Below are 25,629 nucleotides of genomic sequence, written 5' to 3' on the forward strand. Positions count from 1 at the left end.
TTTGAAAAAAAACTAGGTGCTCAAAAAAAGGGAAGGCAGCCATTCAACAGTGAAACCCCTTATTTGAAAACACAGCACCGCCGACACCCTAACACGGTACCTGCCAGAAAGAGAGCCATTTCACATGGACGTGAAAATCATGGCGCAAGCACACTGAAACTGAACCAGTGAAAGAAATGACGTAGATCTCCGCTGCTAAATAGATCCGGGTTTGAGAAACCAAATGTTATTTTCCGACATATCAATAAGTTACAGTATTAAAGGACTTGCTTTAATGCTCACATTGCCTCAACAGATCAATTTGCTTTAATAAAAAAAACCTTTTTGAGAAATTGAAATGGCTTGTACGCAGGCAGGTAGACTGTAAATCTGTCAAAAAGGACAGCTCACTAACGCCTTGTTCTTATTTTGATTCGACTCAAGAAAACATGTCTATTATAAAAGACGATCCCACTGGCACCCCGCCTGCTGTGTTCTTATGCGACTGCAACATCTGAGGATCTGGAATCACACAGTCTAGACATTCCAGCTAAAATAAGCGGCCTCCCCTGAAACACTAATTCCATGTTAGAGCTGGCTGAGGAGAGAAAAGATGGAACTGGCCAAGAAATGCGAGTTCAGCCACAGTGGGCGCTGTGGCCCTGGGCAGCCTCTCTCATTACTGACCAGACAGGCCAGGCCGAGCGTCTCTCCCCACCACGCTCTGACGACAGCGTGCCATGCGCTGCGACGCGGCTTCCCAAACATTTTCGCTTAGCAAGCAACGTCGGTGACCTCCGAGCGCTAACGTTCTGGGCACCATCCTTTCCCATCAGGCCGGCCGAGTAAAAGCCGCCGTCTGTGGGGAGGGAAAAAAAAACCCGCTGACAGGCCTGAGCCCAGCCTTCTGAAGGAGCAATAAAAACCAAAATAGTTGTGTGCCTGAAAAGAAAAGAATCGGTCACTAAACAGGTTGACCGAAATAGACATTTAAGAAGATTTAATTAAGGAGAAGAATTGCATTATTTTAAACAAAAAGGAGGCCTGAACGGTGGGGGCGCGGGGGGGGGTATACATCCCATTACTGAATCACGGGTTCGTCCGCCATTTTGCTGCGAATCGCTCATGTTTAAAATCATTCCCTTGACATGCTTTTGTGTCCACACAGGGTTTTCCTCCAGCTACTCAACCTGGGGGAATGTTCCACGAGCGCACCACTGACGGATGCCACACCTGTTCGTGAGAGCGTTACGGGTGGTGGAACGGCCGCGCTGTGCCCTGATCTGCTGGCGTGGGGGGACAAAAACAGAAGCAGGCCCTCCGATGATCGGCATGTGTCCCCTTCTGAAACTGAACACTGGCGTGACGTTGGACCGCGCTCGAGGTCTAGCGCCTCCTGGACTCTAGAAGATGTGTTTACTCAGTAAATGTTTACCCTTGCCTCCACACAACTCCACACAACTCGCTCGGGTTTTTTTAAGACAAACAAGCAGCTGTACCCTCTATGCGTCCTGTGTAGTCGAGGTTTTCTAACAGTAAGAGGTGCGTTGTCATTCTTAGGCTAGGAAAAATGTCACAATGTTATGAAAGTCGTCTGCGATGCTTCACAGATAACTCTGATCGGAAGAGCACAGGAAAGGTTACAAACGAGGGGAAGCCATTTTGACCCATCAGCATTGCTTGGTTGCTAGCAGCTGATTGCTCCATAGATTTCATCCAGCTTTATTCCTGAATAAAGCCAAGCTGTGGGCTTTAACAACATGGCAGGGCAGCCCGTTCCAGACTCCCACCACCCTTTGTGTAAAACACGCTTAAAGCTGTGCATAATCACGGCCAATAAATATTTGCAATAAATATTTTAACAAATAGTTTGTATTACCAGTTGTGTTCTGCCTACTCTGTTGACACACCAATCTGCCTTCCAAATAAAAGAACTAGAGCTTTAAAATGTTTAAACTTCATGCGACACATAATAGGGCCGTCAACTGCATGTTTACTTATTTGTGTGCTCCTTGCAGAGTCACGGATCCAACACTTGCCAACAAGTCCCAAGATTTTGACTGTGCCATCTGAACCATTGTGCGTATCCCCCCCTACCCTACCCTCAATTTCAAATTAATGTTGAAATCAAACACATCAAAGGTTGTGATGCCTAATCCCCCAGCAATACACCTGACCTTTAGCAATCAGGATGATAGATTCATCTTGCTATAATGAAATCCCTTCCAGTCTCAGTGGGAATAAGCATAGATCTTAAGGTTTTAAGCGTTTAAATGCTAAAAAATTTATTCCTCTTGTAACCGGGTTATACAAGCTACAGGGCTTCTAGATTAGCAACTGGAGATGGGAAATGTTTGTATGGAGCACAAAAATAAACAACAATCCATTCCAAAATTTTACTTCAACAACAACAACAACAACAACAACAACAACCACCACAAAAAAAAAGGATTAAACTTTTAAACTTTTGGAAATATGGCACAATAAAGCTGTTTCTCCAACATGAGCTTAACCTGCTGGCTACTAAACCTGCTAACCCTGCTGGCAAGGTTACCTTGCTAACCTTTAATACAGGAATTAAAATAAAACATTAGACCGGGGTGCTAAAAATGGCCGTAATTAAACCCGGGAGCTGTTGCGCGGTCAATGGAGTCCGCTGCTTGAAGTGGTCGTGATGCGTTCTAGGTTTGGTGGACACAGGTTTCAGGCTTTTCTCCGTGTGTGGAGTACAGCTGGAGAGAGGTCAGCGGGTTCACTGGGATAGTCACTCTGAAAAAGTCCTCCACTCCTACTGTACACATCTCTGAATGTGGTTTATGTTTCTCGGATGAAAGTGCAAACACTCAGTTCTATTATAATAATGCAATATATATATATACCTACTGTATTTAAGTAACACTTGTCCTACACAGTTGGCCAGTGATGCAAGGCTTAGTCCTAAATGCAGCAAGAGTTCTATATCAGTACAGTTATTTAAAATTTGCTTCAAGGTCCTTTCATTACTGCCAAAACCTACTCTCTCCAGCTGCTGTTAAAGAGAGGTGTAAGAAAACTGCCAGAAATGCCTGGCACAGTTTCCCGGGCAACCAAATTGATGCTTCTAGGAAAAGAAGTCAAGACTATAGATGGAGACTTCTTGGCCTCTCCGGCCCTCAGACATTCAACAGGGAGAGGTTCGATGAATATACAATGGCTATTTTCTCTGGGCTACATACTCACGGGCTTTACTTTGTGGGAGTGAGGATCAAGCTACCCCACCATGCTGTTGATACCCCGATACCCCAACGTTTTTCAAGATATAGTTGATTTCAATGAGCAATTAATCTTAAGACATCACTCAGCTGAATCAGATGTTCCAATGTACATCTAGCCTCTACTTGTTTGTATGTTTTTGTTTTTATCTACATAATGTGGGTTTTGTTATAGTAAAAGCCTAAAAAAAAACTGTCTACACTCTGCTCACACATAGTTTCACATTCATGTTAGTCTAAAGAGAGACTGTATGCTTGCAATTTCATTTGTAAAAGACACACACAGTCGTTTAATAAAGTTATCAAAATCAAACACCTTTACTTTTCAGGATTCCTAAGTGATTTACTATTATATTATTCTAGACATATGCATTCTGGTGATCTTGCCTTACATAATTTATAGTCATTCCACAGGCTATGAACTTTTTCTTTCTGAGTGGACAAAACCGTATTCTAGAATGTGACTCCTCAGCGTTTGAGCAAACAGAAAGAAAACCACAAAACACTTCATCACAATCTAATCATGTGTACAGATCGGTACTCATTCACTGTCTCGCTTTATCTCTTGAACTTTTAGAATGTTCTTAAAAGCTGCACAATTACATTAGTAGTATCTGCATTAGAGGTTTGCCTATCTATAGAAAAGACTCAAAACTACAAAGCACGAATAGCATGAACAAAGCAAATTGCTGTAAAAAGACTGAACCTTATTAAATCATTTTGGGATCCAGACCAGTAAATGTACTTACTGAAGTAACAGGTGTACACGCATGATTTAGAGATCATTTTCTGTTCACAGCCTTTACTATCAATTCTTACACTGTTCTGCATAAGGTTGATGAGTTTATGCTCAATGTTGTTTTTTTTCTACTGGGGACAGAAAATGGTGCAACACCAAGAAAATTGAGAAACTAAACTCCTGGACAGAAAGTCGCATATCTGAACTTGAACTGTATGTCAATATGTACGATAAGGCCCAGCATGACTTCAGATGCTCTCGCCAGGTCTCGTGAAACAATCTGATCTAACTGGCCTGCAGTAATGCTGTAGTGCTGTGCACTCATCACATTACCATCTTAATCTCTGCTGCTTCCAATCACAGCAGAAATAACAGATGGGAGAGTAAAAAAAAAATGAAGGTGCATGTTTTTGGTGATTTTTTTTTAAAACAATAATTTCCACCATTACGCAGGTCTTGCCAGAGCCCAACACGTACGTAGCCTAGACGGACGTTTTTTAAAAAATCATTATGCTGTCAAACCAGCTTATTTCACGTTGTTGGCTGGAAATCTCAGCAAACCTGCAGGACTGACATAAAACTGGGCGCCTCTGGCCTGTTTCCAAGTCATCTGTCTGTTTTGCCGCGAGGCTGTATAAACTATCAGGAGCAGAATCCCCACCACCACTACGCAATATGAGCTCCCCGATACGCAGCACGGCCATCAGCTTCGAGAAAGCACATCCTGCTCTACAAGTACCGCCATCTAACGTCAAATACAGCCTACAGACTCAGCCTGATTACACGTCAGAAAGAAAGAGAGGCCGTGATGTGGCTTTCTCCCCCTCTCTGTAAAACACATAAGCCCCTCTTGCTGCTGTATAATTGCCCTGAACAACTTCCCCTCTCCTCTACAATGGCAAAAGCACAGGCAGAAGGTGGCGGGGCACTATTTTCCATGCTTAATGCACATCTGCCCCAGCAGTTAGTGGTGTAATAAAATACAACTTTGATATGCGGCGTGTCTAATTAAGAACCCGATTATGTGGTGCCCGGCTTTTTGTTTTTTTGTGCCGTTTTCATCTGTAATACGAATATGGCCGTGTGGCGCGCATGCACAGCACCGATGGCTGGGCTGCTCGGCTTGTTCCCTTTAATAAAGCTCAGCCGGCGGCACTTTATTGCGCTCTTAATGGAAACATCAAACGCCATCAGGAGGCAGCCGGCTACACAGTCAAGCCACAGGGAACGGAGAACACCAACAGTGCTGAAAAAAAAGCCATCAGCCAAGATAGACTGACGACTCACATCTCCTAGGAAGACACGAACGCCCAGAGCCCTCAAAACTCGTCACCCCCGTGCAGTGGCTGGCCAACGACTCTCCTGCCACCCCACGCAAGACGGAAGCAGCCCGTGTGCTGCACCCCGTTGGGATGGGGCAGCGGTCCCCATGCTTGGCTCTGGTGACCCACACACCTGCTGGGCTTCATCCCATCCCACCTTCATTTGATCAGCGGAGTCTTAACTGACTGAAGCAACAGGAAGCTGCTTCACTGCAAAATGTGCATTTTGTTTCTAGTCCCAAGCTTGGGATTTTGATTCACTAACAAGATGGAACAGTTCCAGCATGTTAAAGAGCTGGGGACAAACAGCAAATGAATAATTATTACTGTTCTTCTTCTGCTTCTTCACTAGGACAAGGACTGGGAACCACTTAGATGGGGCGACACTTTTCCGGATAGCTAAGTGGTTTCCGTCCAGCCCCTTAGCCCTGCCTTAACCGTTTGATCAGAAAATCCACAGGCCAGAGGCAGCCACTCGGCCTGCGGATAAAGACGAGGACGTGACCTCTGTGCTTTCTGAAAGTGTGAAAAACAAAAGTTTAGGCGCGATCAAGCCTTAGGTCTTCAAAGTCACGGCATCTCGCGCGGTGAGAAATGTGGAGGGGACATAACTGATTTAGCTGCTCCAGTGCAGCAACAAAGTATGGTTACAAAAAAACAGACACTCTGGTCACAGATTCAGTAGTTCTCATCTTCTTCCTTTTAGCTCTTTAAGTGCACTATAGGCCGAGCTGTATTTTAACCATCTCACTTTGTGATCTTTTGTTTTTCGATTAATTCTCTGGAATGCCTGCTCAGGGTGTACAGTAGTTGTTTGATCCATCCATGCAATATCAGTACACCGCTTGACTGCTGGGGAGGAAGTGAAAACACACTTACTCTGCCCCCTGCATCGCAGGGCTGTGCAACGAGGCCATCAACTAAGCCTGGCCAACGCGTCTTTGGGATGTGAAGGGAAAACAGGGCACCCAGGAAAAACCAGACAAACACAAGGAGACTATGCAAACTCCATAAAGACAGAGGTCCATCGGACTGAGCAACTGTGATGTGAGCCTCACCGCATCTCACCCACAAACCGACGGATGATGAGCAGTGTTCATGTCTGATACAGAATTGGGATACCAATTTAAGTGGCCTTTGTCTTAATTTATTCATGCTCCGAGATTCACTAACCCTAACTCAAGTCCCTTTTTACTGCAGCCTGCAAAACCATTATTCGTTCATGCGTTTTCTTACACCCTGTACTAAATCAGATGTGATTCATTGTTGGTTTGATGAAGGGGTGCCTGGACTTGAAAATCGCTCAGATGGAGGATTTTCACCTACCTATACAAAAGCATAGCAGCTCTGAAGCTGCAACAGTGGTGATTATTAGCCAAGATGACACTCACAAAGAATGAAAAAAAGAGCAGCATCTTAACTAACAGAGGTTAAATTAAAAAAATCCGCTTTCCATTCTTGCAAAAACTTCCTCATTTCATGAGAAATTGAATTTTAATGGGAGCATCTGTGTTTTTTTTCAAATTTCAGTTCCGTTTGGGATGCCTAATATTCTTTAAAGGTATGAAACTAAAGTGAAATTGATCCAAAAACAAAATACTCCATGCTGATCTACGGAACATGAGGCCTCGTCTCACACCTCAAGAGCAAGAGCCATGCTCCTTATTGTAAGTCTAGAAACGTTTCAACATGTCTTATTCTGTGATTAATAACCCATAACACCTACAAGAAACGAGCTGTACAATAACATCCTTTGGGCATAAGCAAGTGGAAAAACTCACAATAAGTTTAATAAAGTAACTGGCCTCATCTGTTGGACTAATAGGGTGAAAAAAAATAATTCTCAGAAATCAGAGCTTGTAGCCAGTTTGTTTGAAGTAAGAGTAGCAATTAATCACGTAACTTGACGGTAATTACCGCATGTTTTATCTCAATTAGCTTTTCAGGTATTACAGCACAGATTAAACCAAATATGAGGGGAAATCCTGTTTTTCCACTTCAAGCTGCTGTTAAGAAATTGCTTAGTAAAAAGAAACACACATCTACAGTAACTATCGGTGTATACAGTGTCTCACAATGCATGCAGATTTCCAGTCAGGCACACCTCCTGGGGGCCTCTTTTGGTCTAGGACCTTTCCCAGAATCCTGTTTTTTCTCCCAGAATGCATCAAAATGGGTGTGTCTGCTTCTGGCACCCAGGTTATAATCATCTGATGATCCATTTCTTCCTGGATGTGATGCTGAGCGCGAAAAGCAGACAGACAGTTTAGCTGTGGAGTTTTCTTACAATCGACAGGCAGTTTCTGAAGGTCACATGGCACAAGCATGAGGAGTATTGTAGTAGTGGTGAAGCCATTTCCATACAATACAGCAGGACTGAGCAGTCTGTACCAGAAAGACTGAACGTACAGCAACCGAAATCGGGACTAATAAATGTCAGGAAGCAGTACTGGGCTTTGTAGGTCAGGAATGCTCCTTTTTAAGGATAACTTCGATTTTAAGTATGTGATCATTCGCAGAGGAGATGTAGCAGTGTGATAATTATGACTGAAATGGAAAAACATGCCCTGGTGCGAGTGTGCGTGCGTCCGTGTCTGTGCTCTGTGCCCCCCGCTTGTCTGGATAGGCCCCGGCTCCCCCCAAACTGAATCAAGCAGTTGGAAAAATGGACAGATGGAGATTAAAAGGGGTGTTGAAAAGATTGGGCACTACAGGTAAACAGGCAACAAAATGGTGAGTAAGACAAATGAATTACTCTCGGACTGAACTAGATTGCAGCTCAAAAACACTGGAGACAAAAAGGTACACTGGCAGAGAGAAATAGCCTTTTCAGTCAACCAGACAGATGGCTGGAGGCTGGCTTATCCCTCTCTGCAGACTGGATGGCAAGCAGTTGTCCTCCAGGCTGTTCTAAATGGAAAAACAGGGACGACTGGTCTGCAGCACCTGGCTGTGCACCTGAACTTTCATTCCCCTTCATTTCTCTGCCCTGGAATCCTCAACAGGGCGCAGATTCAGACAGGGAGTAGCTCTTAGAGATCCAGCCCTGCCCTCCCTGTGAGGCAGCGCAGGTCTGAGGGCTGGCACGCTCTGTACCTGCCCAGAGAGAAGCACATGCTGGTTTGCAGACCCCCCCCCACCAGCACAAACCTTTTCGCTCTCTCTGCCTCGTCACACCGGAACTTTTTAATTAAAAAAAAACGCTCCCCAGAGGTCGCGTCCTCCAAAACATCCAATCCAAGCCTGGCCCAATCCAACACAGGACAAAAAATGAGCGAGCGAGCTTTACGCTGAAACGATACAACTGCGACAAAGCGCCAAGCTCGAAATTCAGCACAGTCATCACTACTCAGGGTCTGAGGCAGATGCTCACAGGGACGTCTAATAATTGATACCAAGAAAGAACATACCCTCACTCTGAAGCCTATGACATATTGCACTCCCAGTTCCCAGTGATTCTAAATTTTAAGAAGCACTTGTACTCCTGCTGAAAATGAAATAAATATATCTTTGGAAATGCTGGGATTAAACACACTACCTATGTGTTTTAATCCCCTCAGAACTAAAAAGATTCGCTCCTGCTGCTCTGTACGGCGTGCGCTCCACCACGCTGATGTGTCCCACGTTAACGATTTGCAGGGCGCCACGCTTCCTTCGTGAAACAATAGCGCCGCCTTGCGCTGCCTCCAGAGTCTGTTCTCGCATTCGGCAGCGCTTTGTAAAGGCAGCGCGCCATCTGGTGGAAGAAAGCAGTAACGCAGCGCCTACCTGGATTCCGGAGGTGGTGAAGTAGGGGATCTCAAACTTCACACTTATCGGCGGTTTTCCTTCCTTGTCTTCAGCCTCTACGCTGGGTAGCCCGAAATGAGCCCTCATCAGGTATTCCTTGCCTCCCTGAGAAAAGTAATGAATCCAAGTTATAATACTACTACAGTCTTTTTATTTACATTAATACATAAAATTACATGTATTACATCAGTCTATAAAAACAGGTGACTGAGTGTGACCCGTAGAAACAGGTTTCTACCTATCTTGAAATTATTAGACGGTCAAATTATTATTTTATACGATGTGTGCATATATTGTTTTATTATTTTTCAAGGACGAGAAGTGCAATATATTCACAGAACCATGATTTGGCTACAAACAATGGCTCACGTGTCCAATGAAAAAAATGTTTCATTGACGCCTGGTGAAACTCAAAAAAGCGACATGTCTTTCTTGCAGGCAGAAGAAACCTTTGCAGAATATGCCGCTCGAATGTGGCCGAGATGCAGTTTGTTCAGTGGAACCCGGCTCTTCGTCCGTCCCAGCTCACTGAAAACCGGGAAGCCCAGATGCAGGGCTCATAGACTCTTTCTGCTGGTGGGCCAATCTTGCCCGTGTGGGTCACAAAGGGCTCAAGAGCCCGCCCCGTGCGCGGCGCTCACCGGGAATGACTTGATGGACCACACGATCTCGCTGTTCTCCGGCACCCACTTCACGTTCCCGACCGTGGTTTTGAACTTGGGAGAATCGGCATCATTGGGAACGGGGATGTGGATCTCGACGTTGTTGGCCGTCGATCTTCTCTTGAACTGGCTCTTGGCCTGGTGGAGAGAGGTGGGCTGTGTTGAGCGTGTTGGGGGGGGGATTTCACAGGCAGTGAATGCTGGCATCGGGGCTTGAACGGAGGGCTCGACCCCCACCCCCCCCGCTAACTCCGCTCAGCTGCTCCTCTGCGGGAGGGACGATGTGGCCCACCGCAAGACAAACAGCTTCAACCTCCAGCCTAAACGAGCTCCATTAGGGGTTACGAATAAATAGAGATATTTTTGTTTCATATTGACTAGAGAGTTCATTGTTAAGAACTTTGTTTCATATAAATAATTAATAGTATTTTGTGTTTTCGGAATCAGAATGTTCTAGAATGATTCCGGAATCCGTTGAGCGTGGACAGGTCACGTGAGGGGTTCAGAAAGTTCGAGCAGTGGCTCGGGTATATAAAGGGCGACCGACAGACCGATTTGCATGGGGTTTTTGTTCTTCAAGTACACTTTGCTCATGGGATTCAGCAGTCTTTGAGGACACTTCACGTGTGGCCAGGATTTGCATGTGGATTTACTATTTATCGAATATCTACAGAAAAGTGACAGAAGTGCATTTATGGACCAGGACTTTTAGATAAGTGAACTTTGGTTTGTTCTTTTTACTTGTTATAAGTAATGGTTATTATATTATTTTTATTGTAAATAAATTTGTAAATACAAAAGATAAATCGCTGACTGCTTTTATCTTTCTGTCTCGTAACATAAGGCTTAATTGAACCACACTAACCCTCCTGCATAGGTCTGAAGCTGCTGACGATTTAAAAAGACCCACAAAAAGTGCTGGACATCTCCCTGAGGACTGGAAGTCACCCATCACATATAATCAGTTTACTTTCTTTAGATGTTTCATAACTTTCAAGACTGAAGCTTGAAAGTTTCAGCTATTTGAGGGACACTTGAATCTGAAACCTGAGCTGAAAAATATGTCAGTTCCTCCAAATACATCAACAGACAGACAGCTGCTCTTGGACATTTCACAACCATAATTTGTCTAATTATTTAATTAACTGCAGAATTATAATATATCTAACTAGGCTCCCAAGTGATTCACAGGCAACTACACCTAGTGAATTGAATATTTTGAGTAAACACAGCAGAAAACATTAAGAAAATTCCTACACATGCCTAAAAAAATGATTTTTTAAATTGTCTCATTGACTGCTCGAGTTGCAAGCTTAACCAGACAACTCAAGGCCCTCCAGGAAGTGAGTCTGACGCCTGGGGTGGAGGGACAGGAGAAGGAGGAGGCAGACTCAGTACCTTGATCATGTACTCGATCCGGCTGTGCGAGTGCTTCTCGATCACCGACTCGATCCAGATCAGCGGCTTCACCTGCAATGCACACAAAACCATCTGAAGAAAAGCGGCGCCCCGCCTGCACCCCAAAGCTTATAAGGAAACCACACATCTGTGTCCAAGACCGGAAGTAATGACTTATCCAAATGAAAGAACTGAACTGTCTTCTAAAGCCTAATTTGTCCACAGCAATCCAAATACGGGTTCAGCAATCCACCGGTCCCAGTACAAACCAGTGAGCAGGGACTGGAAGGGACTCCTCTGTAGTTTAAAAAACTACAGCCCCAGAGCTAGCAATGCTAACCACTGGGCCACGGTGCTGCACACTACAGATTACGGGGGGGGGGGGGGGGTTTAAAACCAAGCAACTCACGTGTGTGTTGAGGCGGTAGGACATGAGCTCGAACTCGCCGTCCGGCGGGATGAAGGAGATCGTGCGGTCGTTCTCGAAGCGGGACAGCCGCACGCACTGGTGGAACTTCACATCCTCCAGCTCCACAGACTTGCTCTTTCCTCCTGGCACAGACAAACACCTTAGCTCTCAGGCCCGCAGCTCGGCTCTTTACTCGTGTCAATCCTTCACCCTACATCTCACGGGCTGGGACCTCCCCCAGGTTGTTTCCGTCCGCGGAGGCGGAGTATTTCAAGTTATTTAAGAAACGCTGTAGTTCAAAGGCTGTAGTTCTTTCCTGCGTAGGAACTGAAAACCATTAAAAGCTTCAGATGAATCCTACTGTGAGGTCTATTAAAAGTTCTGTTGTGTGCTCAGCTGGTGTGCAAGTCCTCAGGACCGGCAGAAGGAAGACCTGCCTTAACACTACAGTGAAGCTCGGAGAAAGGAGCTTCAGAGGCCAAATTTGTGCGCTGTTTTCAATCAGCCGAGACAGGTTTGAAAACCATCCTTAAATCAGGACTAAAACTAATCATACTACACAACAGCCAGTGCTCTCGTTCTTTCATTGGCGCAGCTGTTAACTGTGCGAGTTGTGCACCGATATTTCTGTGGCACGTTTGGTATGGCAGTCGAACTCACTGCAGCATTCGCCTTGGCGGCGTTTAACTCTGTTCAGCCGCCATTCCAAGCTGTGTTTTAAAACTGAGGGACACCAACTGCACCGTACCAGTTTGGTCCAAAAAAAGAGGTTCTGTTTGAAATCGGGGCTCCCATATTCCTGTCCATTGGGGTCTGGAGATGTTCTGGAAACAGCACACAGAACAGCAGCTGCAGTGACAGCTGCAACAAGGCAGGGTACCAGGCAGTCTACTGTAAAGACCCCATTAGGTGCTGGCAGGGGGAGAGCAGGTCTACTGTAAAGACCCCATTAGGTGCTGGCAGGGGGAGAGAAGGTCTACTGTAAAGACTCCATTAGGTGCTGGCAGGGGGAGAGCAGGTCTACTGTAAAGACCCCATTAGGTGCTGGCAGGGGGAGGGCATTATCCTGCACTGTCAGAGAAAATACTCCTAACAGGTCAGCTAATTTAACAAACTGAATAAAGCTCCCTCTTTTCATAAAACAAAACATACTGCTTAACATATGGCCGGAATTAACATATAGCAAAGCCTAAGTGTTATAATTAAATATAAAACATGAAATTCAAATAGAATGCTGTAGGTGCTGGCAGGGGGGAGGGCAAGTCTATTTAAGAGTTGATTAAAATTAAAATGAAAACATAAGGTTAAAAGAGCAAGGGCTCTATCGGTTTTGCAGGTTCATGGAACCAGGGTTTTAGATCTTCTGAGCTAGAAGCACCTGGGGCAGGGCTCCCCGTGCTCATCATGCTTAAAAAACAAAGAGCCATCGGGGAAACTCACGGCCAGTGTTCTCAAAGAGGACCTTGTCGTTCAAGCCCAGGCGTAGCTCTGGCATTCCTGACAGAAAGACTCGCATCTTAATGGAGCCCACGATCTCACTGCGCAGCACGTTCCCATTGGCACTGACCTGGCGAGAGAATATTCCCAGAAAGAAGCCTGTGAGCTGAGGAAGTCGAGAGTGAACAAGCGAGCAGGGTGATCATGTGGCCACACTCGGTCATGTTTTTGCAATCCCTTTTCTGGACAATGACATCACCTGCAACTCTCAGTCTGATCGGCCCAAGTAAAAACCATGAATTAATATCTTCAACACCTCAGACCTACTTTACAATACATAACCTAGAATTCAAGAGGTTAGGAGAGGGAAAAAACCCTGAATGCAGAATTTCAGAACTAACATTAAGATTAAACACTGCAAAGAAATGTAATTGTTCCTATCAATGCCTTTCCGCTGAATACTGAATAACGGATGATAACTGGATAAGTTAAGAAAGCCTGGAATATCTAAAACTCTAGCTGTGGTAATAAGGTGTTACATATCCAACACCTGACAGCACCTTTGACGGTTTTTCTGTTCCATCCAATGGAAAACGTCTGTGCAGTAAAAGCTTTGTAATTTGGCATTTGTAGATGAACTGAAGAGTTGATCCAATCTAATTTCGCGTCCATTTTACGATATTGCACACTGCCACAATTTATTCACTGATTCTTCCGATCTTTGTTAGTTTCCAGTTTGATTCCGTACCAGGAGGTTGACCGACTCAATGACATCCAAGAAGACTTCGTTTTTCCGGTACTTGATGCCCTCCGACCTCCAGGACACTGCGTTGGTGACGGTGGCGGGGGGGCGGGGGGCTCCAGTGTCCAGCTTGTGTCCTTCCTGTGTGATATACCTGGAGAAAGACATGGATTGAGGGATACCATCCTCATCTTTCCATGCAATCCCATGGGATCAGAGCAACTAAAGGCAACTGTGGCAAAGATCATGAATCTGCAACACAAAGACTAGTATATTATTATTTAATAATAATAATACAAAAAAAAACTAGAAAATGGCTAAAGGTGTTAAAACTACAAGGAATGCTGAAAAAATGGGAACACTCACTCCTGCAGGATTTTACTATCTGTAGTTTGAGGGTAACCAAAGTCCATCAGCTCATCCATCAGCTCGTAGATGATGACAAAATTATCCCGAATACTCTCCTCTTCCAGCTCCTTGAAATACTCGGAGAAGACCTGCGAAACACCACAGGACAGCGTCAGTCCACACAGCTGAGATACTAGTGTCAGCAACACCAATTCATTTTTTTCGTCATCAGATATGTTTTTCTCAATACCTAACACGTGCCAGTAATTTTGTCATTCCAAGATATTGCATCTTCCCTGCTGTATTTTTGGACACACAAGAAATAAAGCTGGTAAGTATAAAAAGGTTGCAGAGCCGACTATAGAATTTGTTTGAAAAACAGGATTCAAAATGTTGTGCAAGACTTTGTTAAACGTGCACAGAGGATCAAATTTTAAAAGGTTTTGTAAGAGGTAATTTTTTATTTTAAGATTTTAAAAATAGGGCAGGGGCACCTTTTATGATAGTAAACCGATTTCAATAGAACACATAACCCAGAACTGTACTCGCATTAAAGAGCATTATCGTGGAAAGCACAAAGATTTTTTATTGCCAACAGAAACACTGCTTTTGAGGTACAGAAATGAACAAGCACATGAAGTCATTTTGCCTTCTCCAGGTTTCCTGCGAGCTGCTAATCTCGTTGGACTGGATCTAGTTCATTTACATCTCTCCTTCAAACCAACGTCAAGAACAAAAAGACATGCACACATGTGCAGTGGAAACTGCATGCAAAGCCTAGGCACTAAAAAGATGAATCACAACAATTCTAAACGTTTATTTTGGGCCAGAAGAAATAAAACCCACCTGAACAATCTTGTAGAGGAAGGAGAAGACCAAGGAGACACAGGCGTTTTTCTTGGAGGTTGCAACAACTGTTGAAATGACATGTTAAAGAAAGCAAGAGCTGGTGTTGTTTTAGCCACGCTTTAGATTGAAGTCGATTAAATGAAAAGTATAGTCCAGTCATCAACAATTTACTAAATGCATTATCTATATAACAAGAATATTAATAAAACATCCATCAACAGGCAGTGGTCATGAGGGTTAAGGCTGGGTTAAGGTTAGGATCAGCATGAACACAGCTGTGTCAGTACAGCTCAGAGGGACAAGGTGTCAGAGCAATCGGAAAAGGCCAATTTTAAAGGAGATTTTTAACTGGGAGCTCTAAAAGCAGGGAAGGAGTCATTTTACTCTCTCGTCTCCCCACACTCTTGCCGATCCAGGCCACTGAAAGGATACGGTACAGGTTATTGTGTTTGATCCACATGAAGCGAACACCTCCGTGGGCCAGAATCGGGGACAGGGTGCCCTCCTCCTCCTTGTCCATCAGAATGGGCATGAAGTGCTCGATCTCGGACATGTCCACATCTCCACGGTAATTCCGGCAGATGAGCACCTGGCATTCAAAGACAAGTGAGTAACGACTTCGGAGGAAATACAAGATTCCCATCAAGAGGAAAACGCGATGCCTGAACAGTCCCACCAGTCGCTCTCCTAAATCGATTTCACACTTCATAGCTTTTGTCCCTTTGGAACTCAAGCTATACTGCAGGAAAGGACAGGGCTCTACATATACAGGGCAGTCAGAGGCCAATAGTCTAGCAGGTAATACTAAATACTAGTCTACTGCAGGTAATCCCTAAATTGTCAGCAGTTCAAGACCTGAGGATGGGGGTTCAGTTAGTCCAAATAATCCTTAATTGTACTAATTCCTACTCTCCTCTGTATTGTGTTTTTCCTGAACTATGTCTCAAACTGCTCTGGGAAAATCCACAGAACCGGTCTTATAAGTAACCTAATCACTGATTTTTAGAGATAGGGAACAAGTGTTACTGATTAATTATAACAGTAATTTGTCTAACTAGTCCTTTTGTGATGAGAGGTTCTCGGTCTTCTTCCTTGTGATCTCTACAATGACTTAATCACCTGTTTAACTGGACAGTTAAAATGTTTTTAAGAAACAGATGACATAACAGTTACCAGTGAAAGCTGCTGGAGATATCTGTGATATCTGATTGAAGGAGCTCGGCAAAACCCGCTGCCCTGTTATCCACCAGGAGTAAACCAGAGGATCCCCACCCCAAACCCCAACAGGACCGCCAGTTCCTACATTGTAGGACTTGGGTTGTGAGACTTCTAGACTTCAGTCTGAAGGTAAAACCTTCGATTTTGAAATTGCAAGACCCGTGCTGCCCGGGTCATCTGACCGGAGAGATTTGGGCGCTGGGTTTGCAACACGTTGCTATGGAATGAAAATCCAGGGGAAGGAATGTGAGGATTATCTATTTAGAGCGCACATAAAAACTTCCCCGACTGGCCAAGGTAAACATTTCAAAACTGAACAGGGGTGTTTTTTTTTTAAAAAAGGAGGTGAAAATTACTTAACTCCCACCCCACCCCCTCCCCAGCTAAATTCGCATTTGGACGAAAATTGAGTCACCATTGAAGAGTCACGTTCTCTGAACTATACGAGAGAAATTCGTCGTTAGAGGCAACTTCCCCAGGATAAAGGTTTGCGCAGCGCAACTACAGCGGACTTCCACTTAGGTCAGGCAACATATATTGCGCTACACAATAAATATGTAGCACCCTGTACAAGAAAAAACAATAGAACTACGATGGAAAAAAAAACAATACTGAATTCTGTACACAAATGTGCTCAGATTCACAAAAGTGATCGTTAATACAATTTAACGTGTTTTTACAGATCATACATTTTTGATTGTGCAATACGAAACTCAGTGAAAAAAAATTATATCATTGCGGCGTTGTTCATTTTGTGAAGCAGCGACGTGTAAAAAAACATTTAAACAGTTTCTTATCCGCTGACCAGCGATATCCAATCCGTGTAATCACGCTTAGCCCTGCCTGTCCTGATTCAGCCTATTGTGATATATGTCCTTTATCCATCTAATGCAGGAGCAATGTTTTATTTTTTGCTTCCTAAAAAATACAAAACTTCCCCATGTGTATGCCCGACAGAAATGCAGGTGCACGGTTAGCTACTCATTAAGAATTAACTGTAGCCCCCCACCGCAAGTCTTACCTTTCCTTTAAGATCCAAGACATACACCGCACTAGCCGACATCCTGAAGCCGTTTCTTGTCACCCAGGTGGAGCGATCGATTAAGAATATTTACAGGCAATTATCAGGGAAAATTAATGCTCAATGAGATCGACAAAGCGGGTCCATGTATCCTCATACAGCGGCACCCAATTCACCATAGAACGCCAGCAAAACACCGGAAGTAGGGCGCAGCTCTTCCTCTTCCCGGAAGACAGGGCATGACGGACACTTTGAAGAGTCAATGAGTGGAGCGACACGGCATTTATCCACGCGTACAAAAGACGAGATTCGTTCTAACATCTACAACACAGTAACAGGAATGTTGATCGCTTCTTGCCCTGCTGGTATTAAGAGTTTTAACTATTGCCACTGAGTAATATTTGAATTCTCCCTTAGGCTTCATTATCTCTTTGAATGGAAATAGATTTTACAATGGAAATTAACCGCTCTCTCATTGACTCTCGTTAAATTGTCAACTGTTTTTTCTATAGGTTTTTTTTTTTGCAAATAGTGTGACCCACCCTATAGAAACAGTTTCTGCACTCAATTCCACGTTTATCAAACTGTTAAGCCTTTTTTCCTTGATTCAGAGTAAAGACGTGGGTGACCTTTAAACCATTATTTTAATTTGCACAATATGTATAGGCTATGTCTATTTTCATTTTTTATTAGTTCACAGCCATGCTACTATAGCTAAAACCATTCTGTGAATTCTGGAATATGAGAGAGGTTTAGTCTATAATATTTGCATTTAATCACACACAGGTTTTCATATGGAAATTAAAAAGTTATGTGAAAAGATACTTTAGAAAAATATAATGAATGAGCTTTGATCTTTAATAAGTATAAAAAAAACATTAAACATTAATGAAAAGAAAACACACAATGGCATTAATGGTAAAACCCAAATAGTTATCATACACACGATGGCAAGCATGTCATTACAGGGAGAAACTGCATATTTATTGATGAATTGTACAGAATATCCTCTTCTCCTTTTTTCTCTCCAAACCATGATTTAAATGATGCCAAAGTCAGGAAAACATTTTAATAAAAATAACAATGAACTTAAACACATGGGATTAAGGAAACTACCAATACTATTCATATCTCAACCTTCAAGTAAGGATTTCCTAAAATCCTTTTTCAATGTCCAGTCATGAAGTTTAACGATGGGACACATCTTTTAGTGCCCCCAAATTAAAGAGGTTCACGTCCAAAGCACCAGGAGGGGCAGAGGGCTCTTGTTTATTTGGTCCAGCTGACTTTGGGGATGTCATAATGTTCCGTTAGGGTGTCCAAATGCCGGTTAAAATCCTAAAAGGCAAAAAAAAAAAGAAAAACTTATTTACAAAGTTCAAAACAAGGGAAAAATCAGTGCAATGAAATCTCCTTTTATTTTTTGAAGGTCCATTCCCTAATCTCAAAAGATTATCCCTTAACCCAATGTGCACTGTTAGTGTAAACAAAGCGAAGTTAAAACAAAAATTCAGTTTCTTACCTCAACTCTCTGCTTGTGAGTCTTCGATGCCTTGTTTAATATTCTTTCCATTTGCTGCGTGATATGAAAAGAAATACAAACAAGAAAACTATAAACATGAACCAACGATCATTTTGCAAAAAAAAGCTATTAGTCCTGCATTCTAAATTAAATTTAAAAACAACCCAAAGTCACCCTAGTCTCCTAAAATTCTACTGAAATAGGCACGACAAACAGAATTAACCTCTGCTTGTTCCTTTGCAAGGCTAATAAACCTGAGAGCTGAGTAAAAATGTGTCGGGCAGTACTGAAGTTAAGTCACCACCTTTAGAGTGCATAAGCAAACCAAAGACATGCAATTCAAGTGATACATAGCACTATTATAACATTTCGACGTGCTAATGTGTTATTGTTACTGGAATGACAAAACTGAAAAACCCCCGTTGAGAGAAGAAGGAAAACATACCCTCTTTTCCTGCGTCTTATCGAACGCCACCTGTGCCGGAGTCCTTTTATCGAGGTACACCCTTTTCGCCTCGTCTTCTTTAGTCTGTGTGGTCAGGATCTGCTCCAGATGCTTCTTGCTCTCCTTGGACTTCTTCTTTTTCCTACAGATGGGAAAACAGTCCCGGCACGCAATACATTAAAAACAATTTCACAAGCACCATTACCAGTTCGCCCGCCTAGTAAGCAAACCGGTATGATCCGTTCATCACAAACAGCGGATTTAAGAGTGAAGTCTACAAACAAGTAGGAGTAAAAGTACGAGATTCAGATATCGTACGGCTGCCACAGAAGGTATGACGTTTAAATAACCTGCTTGATAATTACATGATATTGATGTCTTACAGATAAATAAGAATGTATTCATATACATTACTCATGTGACTTTTAGGCCAAACGTTAGTTTGTACTTGGTTAAATAGAATACAGTATCACTCGTAAAGTCCTATTCCAGATTACGAACAAAGTCTGTTGCGTTTTTAATAACCTTACTGTCCTTACTTTTTCCCAGAGGAAAGTTCTCCAATTCCCTTCAGTTTTAAAGAGCTCTTCTGCACATCCGCGTATACGTCCGCCATCTTCCTCACGGTATGTTATTTTTTTCTCTCTAGACCGGAAGCTTGGTGACGACACCGGAAACACCTATCTTAAGCGTGTTTCAACACTGATCGAGGTGCTGTACAATAATGTCTGCAAACTCGCTGCTTTCTTTAACTAGATTGAGATTATTTGCGACCAGCACCTATGGACGCACAGGTGTAGATGATGTTTTCGGTAGAATCCAGGCCTGCGGATATGCGAAGAAACCCGGTAAGCTTAATAAGGGCGATTATGTAGTAACGTGTTCGTTTAAGTCATTAACCAACATTATCAACATTTGACCTTGACACATAAAGAAGCCTGAGCTTTCCTGGTGCGATTTGTTCAAAGGGTGTATTCTGAATCAATTATTATTTTGTTATTCCCTGTATTTTCACCCGAGTAACACCTTTCCATTCATTCGCGGTGGTGTACGAAGAGTTGCTTGACATAACGCGTTTTTGGTATCTGCATAACCGGTAACGATAAATTTTTGAACGTCATTTATGGATCCCAGTTCCTGTCATTTGCTAATTAAGCGTCTGTCATGTTTTACTTGACCTATTATGTCTTACCTCTTCTAATGAATTATCTTAGTATAAATATAGTTTATAATAGCTGGTGGCTACGGTTTAAAATTGAGACCAAATTAAAAAGAATTACAGTTCGTCCTCCTGGTTGTTAGATTTCTCATTTCTATCGATGGGGTACTGAGGTGCTGTGGTTTATTTAGTGATTGCAATCATATTTATCCAAAGCAACTACTATGTGTATGCATTTATACAGCTGGATATTTCCTGGAACAAGCCAGCTGAACGACCTTTCCTTCCTTATGGGTACCACAGCAGTACAACACCTGGGATTTGAACCTACAACCTGTTTCAAGCTTCGAACCCTGACCACCACACTTCACTGCTACCCAAGGGCTATTAGGTGTGCTGTACACTGAAGGTGAAAGAGTTAAGATAATACCAGCCCATGGCCTACTGCCAGTGTGCTTATGTATAGTTCTAAGTGAAACAAGCATCTTGCAGGCCTTTGCTTAGTATGATACCAGATGACCTCCCTTCATTGCAAGTTTTCTCTTTTCTTTTGTTTTGTTGCCAAGCCAAAAAAACAGGGATGGATGACAAAAAAACAAGTAAGAAGTCAGGTAGACCAACTGGTGAGTTGTACCAATAAGTGGGTGTCGTTGTACACAGTCCAGTTTCAGCCCCAAGGTTTGGCCCATCGATGGCCAGTCTAAAAAGCCACCTTACGTGCAACTCTTCTGTGCCAGCTTCCTTGGAAAGTCGGGCATCTTCTCAGAGTCCAGTGACGCAGGTTCTGACTTGACTCCTGATCGCATGATATCCTTTTAGATTTTACTGGAGCAACTGTAGGCTGCAGAGGTGCTTTGATTAGGGCAGAGGGCTACAGTAGTTGCTTTGCTGGGTGCTGTGTTCTGTCCTGCTTCTGATGAGCACCCTGGGCTGGTTCTTGAGCCACGGTGCTCGGTGTGGCTGTACGTAGGCGTAGGTGAAGTCGCTGTGTGACGGCGGCCCATGACATCGTCCTGCTGGATTAACCCCGTATTCCCCCCCGGGAAGGGGACGGGCTCTGCTCACAAGCTGGGGGAGGGGAAACGGGAACTCAAGCAGCTTATGGGCCTCTTTTCGGCCGGGGAGCTCCTCAGTTCAAGGGCCTGATCTTCCACGGAGGGCAAACAGCCAGTCTGTTGCATTTACTACTATATGTTACAGGCAGGCAGTTTGTGCAGGATTCTAAAGGCCCATCTTAAGACCGTCTTCTTGTTTGGCTTAGGAAACCAGTCATGTCATGTCATGGGCTTCCCATGCACTGTGTGTATCAGTAGTGAGAAGGTTGTTTTGGTGAGGTGGGGTGAAACCAGGCTGTACTTCCTAAGAGTCTTTCAGGGAGGCTGCAGAATCCACCCTGAGTGGCTGAATGCCCCCTGTCCCACAGCTGGGTATTTCTGTTTCCTAACTATAAACACTCTACAGCATAACAAAGCGATCGGGTGGCACAGGATCTTAATGCTAAAGTAATCGGGACACCTGGAGGCAGCATTCGAAGTCTTCTGTGGTAGTGTGCAGCAGATGAGAGTTGCTGTCAGTAAGCCATTTGCATTGCAGTGATGCTTGCAAACAAGTGTGCAAGGAGATGACCTGTGCCTGCTGAATTGGTTTAACAGATTTTTTTGCATAGTGGGTGTTAAAAAACAGTCTAAAAGAAAATCATGTGCTTGATATACCGTTAATTATGCCGAATACTTCAATAATTACTGTACTTGAGCATTTGATTAAGCAAAACTAAAACACAGCCTCTTCACTGCTGGGGGAAACCAGACCAAGTTTTACAAGATCATGGTTCTTCTTTATTTCATTTTACTTTTCCTGCCCTCCATTCACATTGGCACATCGCCTTATCCTCCTTCCACTCAAGGAGAAGTCGAGAAGACGAAGGACAGTGAGTAGGAATCAGTAGGTGTACAGTAGTAATCAAAGTAGTCATCACAATCATGGACTGCTGGGCAAAAGTCTTTTTTAAGTATCATTTTCCACTTTTCAGTGTTTAACCCCATATCCAGAAGTGCGTAATTGGTAAAACAAATTAATGAATTTAATTGGATACTGTCATCAGTCTTGCCCAACAGATCATCTTTGATAGCAGTTCTGTTTTTTGTATTCTGTTATTAATAGTACTGTTATTAATATTAATAGATTTTAGTCTAATTATAAGTGTAAATTTAGAATCCTTATTGATTGGGCCTTCTCCAGATAGAAGAGGTTGAGTACTAATCATCCATACATACCAGACCTCCCCCTCCTCCGGACAAGGGCTGCAACAATCCAGGATCGGTCCTGGAAGTTCAGACTGCAAGACATAAATGCACACCAGACAGGTCACCAGACCATCGTAGGTCACACAGGCTGTATTTAATGCCTTTGCTTTCACTGCTGATGTTAGCCGTTGATTCTCTTTTACACCAGTAGAGGGCAGCACCAACATAAGAATGGTCCATCACAATCCTGCCTATTCCTCTCCCATGGAACATAATTAAAATAAGTCAATGTTTGGTGTATACATACATGCACACACCTTGACTGTGGACTTCAATGTCAACGTCCAGAATTTCTTTTTCTACGGTGAAATTTGGATGCGGTTTTTACACTGCTAATCCATCACTAGTGGAAACCTGGGTCTTTCTCGTTGTATTTTATTGAAATAGTTTTCAATTAAAACCCACAACATGCACAAGGGAGCTTGAGAAACCGCTGTGATTCGTGTAAAAACGTACCTCTTATTTGTCTGTCTTATAAATAACATTGCTGACTGTAGATGGCAGGAAGTGACTGACAGACACTCCTGTGGGTCCTCCACCAGTTCCTCCTACAGTAGCAGATTCCCCTTTTCATCTGTATTGTCGCCCCCCCCCGACTTTGTACGACTTTGTCGGTAACTGCGGCATGTTGTTTTTCCTATCAAGTTCCCAAAGCTCCGGAGCTGGAGAAGAAGAGACGTAAGTTAAAAGAGCAATGCGCACAAATTCGTGTTTTTCGTAGGGCGCTGAGAGCAGGAATCGGCTGGGCGCCACGCAGAGCAGAACAGCAAGGCAGCCTCCTGCCAGGCCTGTTGAAGTAGAAGCTGAGTTCCTGTTAGAGCTTCCTGTGTGAAGTCAAGTGCAGCCCCTGCAGGCGGCCTGGTTGTAGGTCTCTGAAATCCTGCACCCTCCTCGCACTCCCATATTAAGCCAGTCTCTTTTCCTGGTGTGTTATCTCTCCAGCTGGGACTGCAGCGTTGGGACGGCCCGTCTAGCTCTGTAGTTTAGGATGTTTTCCCCCTAGATGTTATCCACGGATGCGCGAGATGATCTGAGCGCGCCCCAGGAGATGTGCTCGGCTGCAGCCAGCTTTTCACTGGCGTAACCGCTGTAGAATTTGCTACCCGACAGTGCAGCAGATCAGATGGAGAGATTTCCAGTATCTTAACTTGCAATTACAGGCACACTCTGGGCTTGTAATAAAGTGGGACATGCTTTTCAAAATGCCTCTCTGCAAGGTATCACAGCGTTCTTGTTTCAGATTAAAGGTGTTCCCTTTTTTATTCTGTTTTTTTTTTTGTTTTCTTTGGCAAGTTCATTACTGCTTTCTCAAATTCTTTTTGTGTGTGGGTTTTTTTTTCCCCTTGTTTTTATGACAGCTGCAAAAGGGAAGGGGAAAGGCATGGTGAAGGACGCCCCAAAGGGTCCTGAGGTGTGCAAGGACCCAGTGAAGCTGACCTCTCATGCTATGGGAGTGAACATCTACAAGCAGGGCCAGGACACCCCACTGCAGCCACCCCACCAATACCCTGACTGGTGAGCGCTCAGTAGGCCCCACTCTTACTCTTCGCCCTCTTTGGTTTTTAAAAAAAAAAAAATGTTTTTTAGGCATTTAAAACCGGTACTGAAGCATCTCCTGCTCTGGATCCTCTTGAGACATAGGAACAAAGCTGTTCCCTTGTTTCAGTGCTGAATAAGAAGAAGACAGGGAAGTTCTATTTCATGCTATGTGTGATGTACCTCAATTATATTCAGTGCTGCTCCAGCATTTGAAGCTCTCAATTTGTTCTTGCAGGTGAAGTATTTCCTAGATTATTTGATGCTTGCTTTGTGATATCTATTCCTTTTAGGGGAAGTTACTCACAGAACAGAAGGGGTACGGTTTTGAAGTTTTAGAAGACTTTTAGAAGTTTAGAAGAAGGTAACAGTGCAGCTGTACTCACTGGTTTCCCTGCCTGTAGGCTGTTCCAGATCGACCTGGGACCCCCTAAAAAGCTTCAAGACCTGGATCCTGAGAGCAGGGAATACTGGAAACTGCTGAGGAAGGAGAACATGTGGCGCTTCAACCGACTCCACAAGGGCAAGAAGCTGTAGGGCAGCGCTGCGGACAGGCCCAAATCCTCAGGGACTTGCATGGCCCTCCACACCCCCTCCCCGCCCTCACAGAGCAGCACATGCGGACACGCCCCCTTTCAGACCTGAGCAAACGAGCCCCGACCAGGCGCGATGAACGCTGCGGAACTCTCTTGGTTCGGCGGTCTCCTCATTCGGACTTTCTCCCTGGCATCTTGCTCCTCCTGAGTCCCCTCGCTGAGTTGCTGCGGTCCAGCGTGCAGGCAGGGAGGGCTGAAGAGCAGTGCGTGTTCTCCCCCCTGAGCCACGTGACTTTTGCAAAAACAATCAGCAGATCACAGCCAGTCCTGAAACCCTGATGATTCACCACCCCAGGATGCAGATCTGACTGTATAATAATATAGACTATAATGTTTGCAAAAGAGAGGACAGTGAAATCATCTAGATACACACCCTCTGCAAAGTGCACAGGCAGCACCAGTGAGATGCCTGTGCTGTATGTACTTGCTGGATTTTGTGCGTTTATAATGAGGAGATCAGTGTGGAATCTTTCTCCCCTGTTCCAAAGGTGCGGTTTTTGCTGGGAGCTGTGCAGCACACAGAAGAGAGTGTTAAAGGAAAAGGACCTTGGTAATGAGAGCTGGCTGATGGCCGAGATAGGAGGCTTACAGTGTGAAATGAGAACATGCAACAGCTTGTGCATTTTATAGAAATGTGTTGGGCGGGGGAAGCGTGTAATATGAAATAAATAATTGTGTTAAAGGGCACTGTGTATATAAGATAAATTCATTACAAGAAGTCATTACTATAGCAATTCCCTATTGCAGGTAAAAAAAATTGCATTTATGTACAGAGTAAATGTAGCTTGTATAAATAAGATCACACCAGAAGAAGGCTCCATAGCCAAATCATTGTTTCTTCTCTTTTCAGCCTGGAATAAACCTTTACTTGTTCCTAAATAAGTAACATGCTTACTATTATTGT

General features: G+C 43.8%; 3 protein-coding genes and 1 long non-coding RNA gene across 8 annotated transcripts in view; 2 read left to right on the forward strand and 2 right to left on the reverse strand.

Moving 5' to 3' along the window:
* LOC138225547 (uncharacterized) overlaps nt 1-1,807 on the forward strand; it is a 141,380-nt gene extending 139,573 nt beyond the window's left edge. The window contains exon 4 of the long non-coding RNA XR_011183968.1: nt 1,148-1,807. This is a non-coding gene — a long non-coding RNA (uncharacterized lncRNA). The remainder of the gene's footprint in view (nt 1-1,147) is intronic.
* LOC102694177 (adaptor related protein complex 1 subunit mu 1) overlaps nt 1-17,377 on the reverse strand; it is a 30,422-nt gene extending 13,045 nt beyond the window's left edge. The window contains exons 1-10 of one of the 2 annotated variants that reach the window (XM_069185870.1): nt 17,165-17,377; nt 15,358-15,514; nt 14,923-14,990; nt 14,095-14,225; nt 13,735-13,882; nt 12,990-13,116; nt 11,550-11,689; nt 11,141-11,212; nt 9,722-9,880; nt 9,060-9,185 (exon numbers count right to left, since the gene is read on the reverse strand). In XM_069185870.1, coding sequence (XP_069041971.1) covers nt 9,060-9,185; nt 9,722-9,880; nt 11,141-11,212; nt 11,550-11,689; nt 12,990-13,116; nt 13,735-13,882; nt 14,095-14,225; nt 14,923-14,990; nt 15,358-15,514; nt 17,165-17,206 — 1,170 coding nt within the window. In that variant the 5' untranslated portion in view covers nt 17,207-17,377. Of the gene's footprint in view, nt 1-9,059; nt 9,186-9,721; nt 9,881-11,140; nt 11,213-11,549; nt 11,693-12,989; nt 13,117-13,734; nt 13,883-14,094; nt 14,226-14,922; nt 14,991-15,357; nt 15,515-17,164 lie in introns of both variants that reach the window. The other variant, XM_069185869.1, reaches the window with a different exon arrangement.
* Nucleotides 17,378-18,001: 624 nt separating this feature from the next.
* On the reverse strand, nt 18,002-19,778 carry fam32a (family with sequence similarity 32 member A). The gene is made up of 4 exons (XM_006639834.3): nt 19,671-19,778; nt 19,132-19,273; nt 18,687-18,740; nt 18,002-18,502 (listed from the first exon to the last, which is right to left on the reverse strand). The coding sequence occupies exons 1-4, from the start codon at nt 19,745-19,747 to the stop codon at nt 18,434-18,436; spliced, it is 342 nt and encodes a 113-aa protein (XP_006639897.1). The 5' UTR covers nt 19,748-19,778; the 3' UTR covers nt 18,002-18,433.
* A 22-nt stretch (nt 19,779-19,800) lies between these two features.
* Nucleotides 19,801-25,607, forward strand: mrpl54 (mitochondrial ribosomal protein L54). 4 transcript variants are annotated; one of them, XM_015365799.2, is made up of 5 exons: nt 20,382-20,913; nt 22,194-22,217; nt 23,239-23,271; nt 23,952-24,108; nt 24,534-25,607. In XM_015365799.2, the coding sequence occupies exons 1-5, from the start codon at nt 20,796-20,798 to the stop codon at nt 24,664-24,666; spliced, it is 465 nt and encodes a 154-aa protein (XP_015221285.1). In that variant the 5' UTR covers nt 20,382-20,795; the 3' UTR covers nt 24,667-25,607. The 4 variants fall into 4 exon arrangements, with proteins under 4 accessions (XP_006640059.2, XP_015221287.1, XP_015221285.1 ...); XM_015365800.2 differs by having other exon boundaries at nt 22,197-22,217; XM_015365801.2 differs by having other exon boundaries at nt 20,362-22,217.
* The last annotated feature ends 22 nt before the right edge of the window (nt 25,608-25,629 follow it).

This window comes from Lepisosteus oculatus, chromosome 29, assembly GCF_040954835.1.
Source record: "Lepisosteus oculatus isolate fLepOcu1 chromosome 29, fLepOcu1.hap2, whole genome shotgun sequence".
Lineage (NCBI taxonomy): Eukaryota > Metazoa > Chordata > Actinopteri > Semionotiformes > Lepisosteidae > Lepisosteus > Lepisosteus oculatus.

Coding starts and splice junctions, on each gene's coding strand:
- fam32a (XM_006639834.3), bottom strand. CDS start 19,747: ATGGCGGACGTATACGCGGATGTGCAGAAGAGCTCTTTAAAACTGAAG. Junction 19,274..19,670: donor GAACTTTCCTCTGGGAAAAA/GTAAGGACAGTA, acceptor TCCCATCTGTAG/GAAAAAGAAGAAGTCCAAGG. Junction 18,503..18,686: donor CTCACAAGCAGAGAGTTGAG/GTAAGAAACTGA, acceptor TTTGCCTTTTAG/GATTTTAACCGGCATTTGGA.
- mrpl54 (XM_015365799.2), top strand. CDS start 20,796: ATGATACCAGATGACCTCCCTTCATTGCAAGTTTTCTCTTTTCTTTTG. Junction 20,914..22,193: donor GAAGTCAGGTAGACCAACTG/GTGAGTTGTACC, acceptor CTTCCACTCAAG/GAGAAGTCGAGAAGACGAAG. Junction 22,218..23,238: donor AGTCGAGAAGACGAAGGACA/GTGAGTAGGAAT, acceptor TTTCCTATCAAG/TTCCCAAAGCTCCGGAGCTG.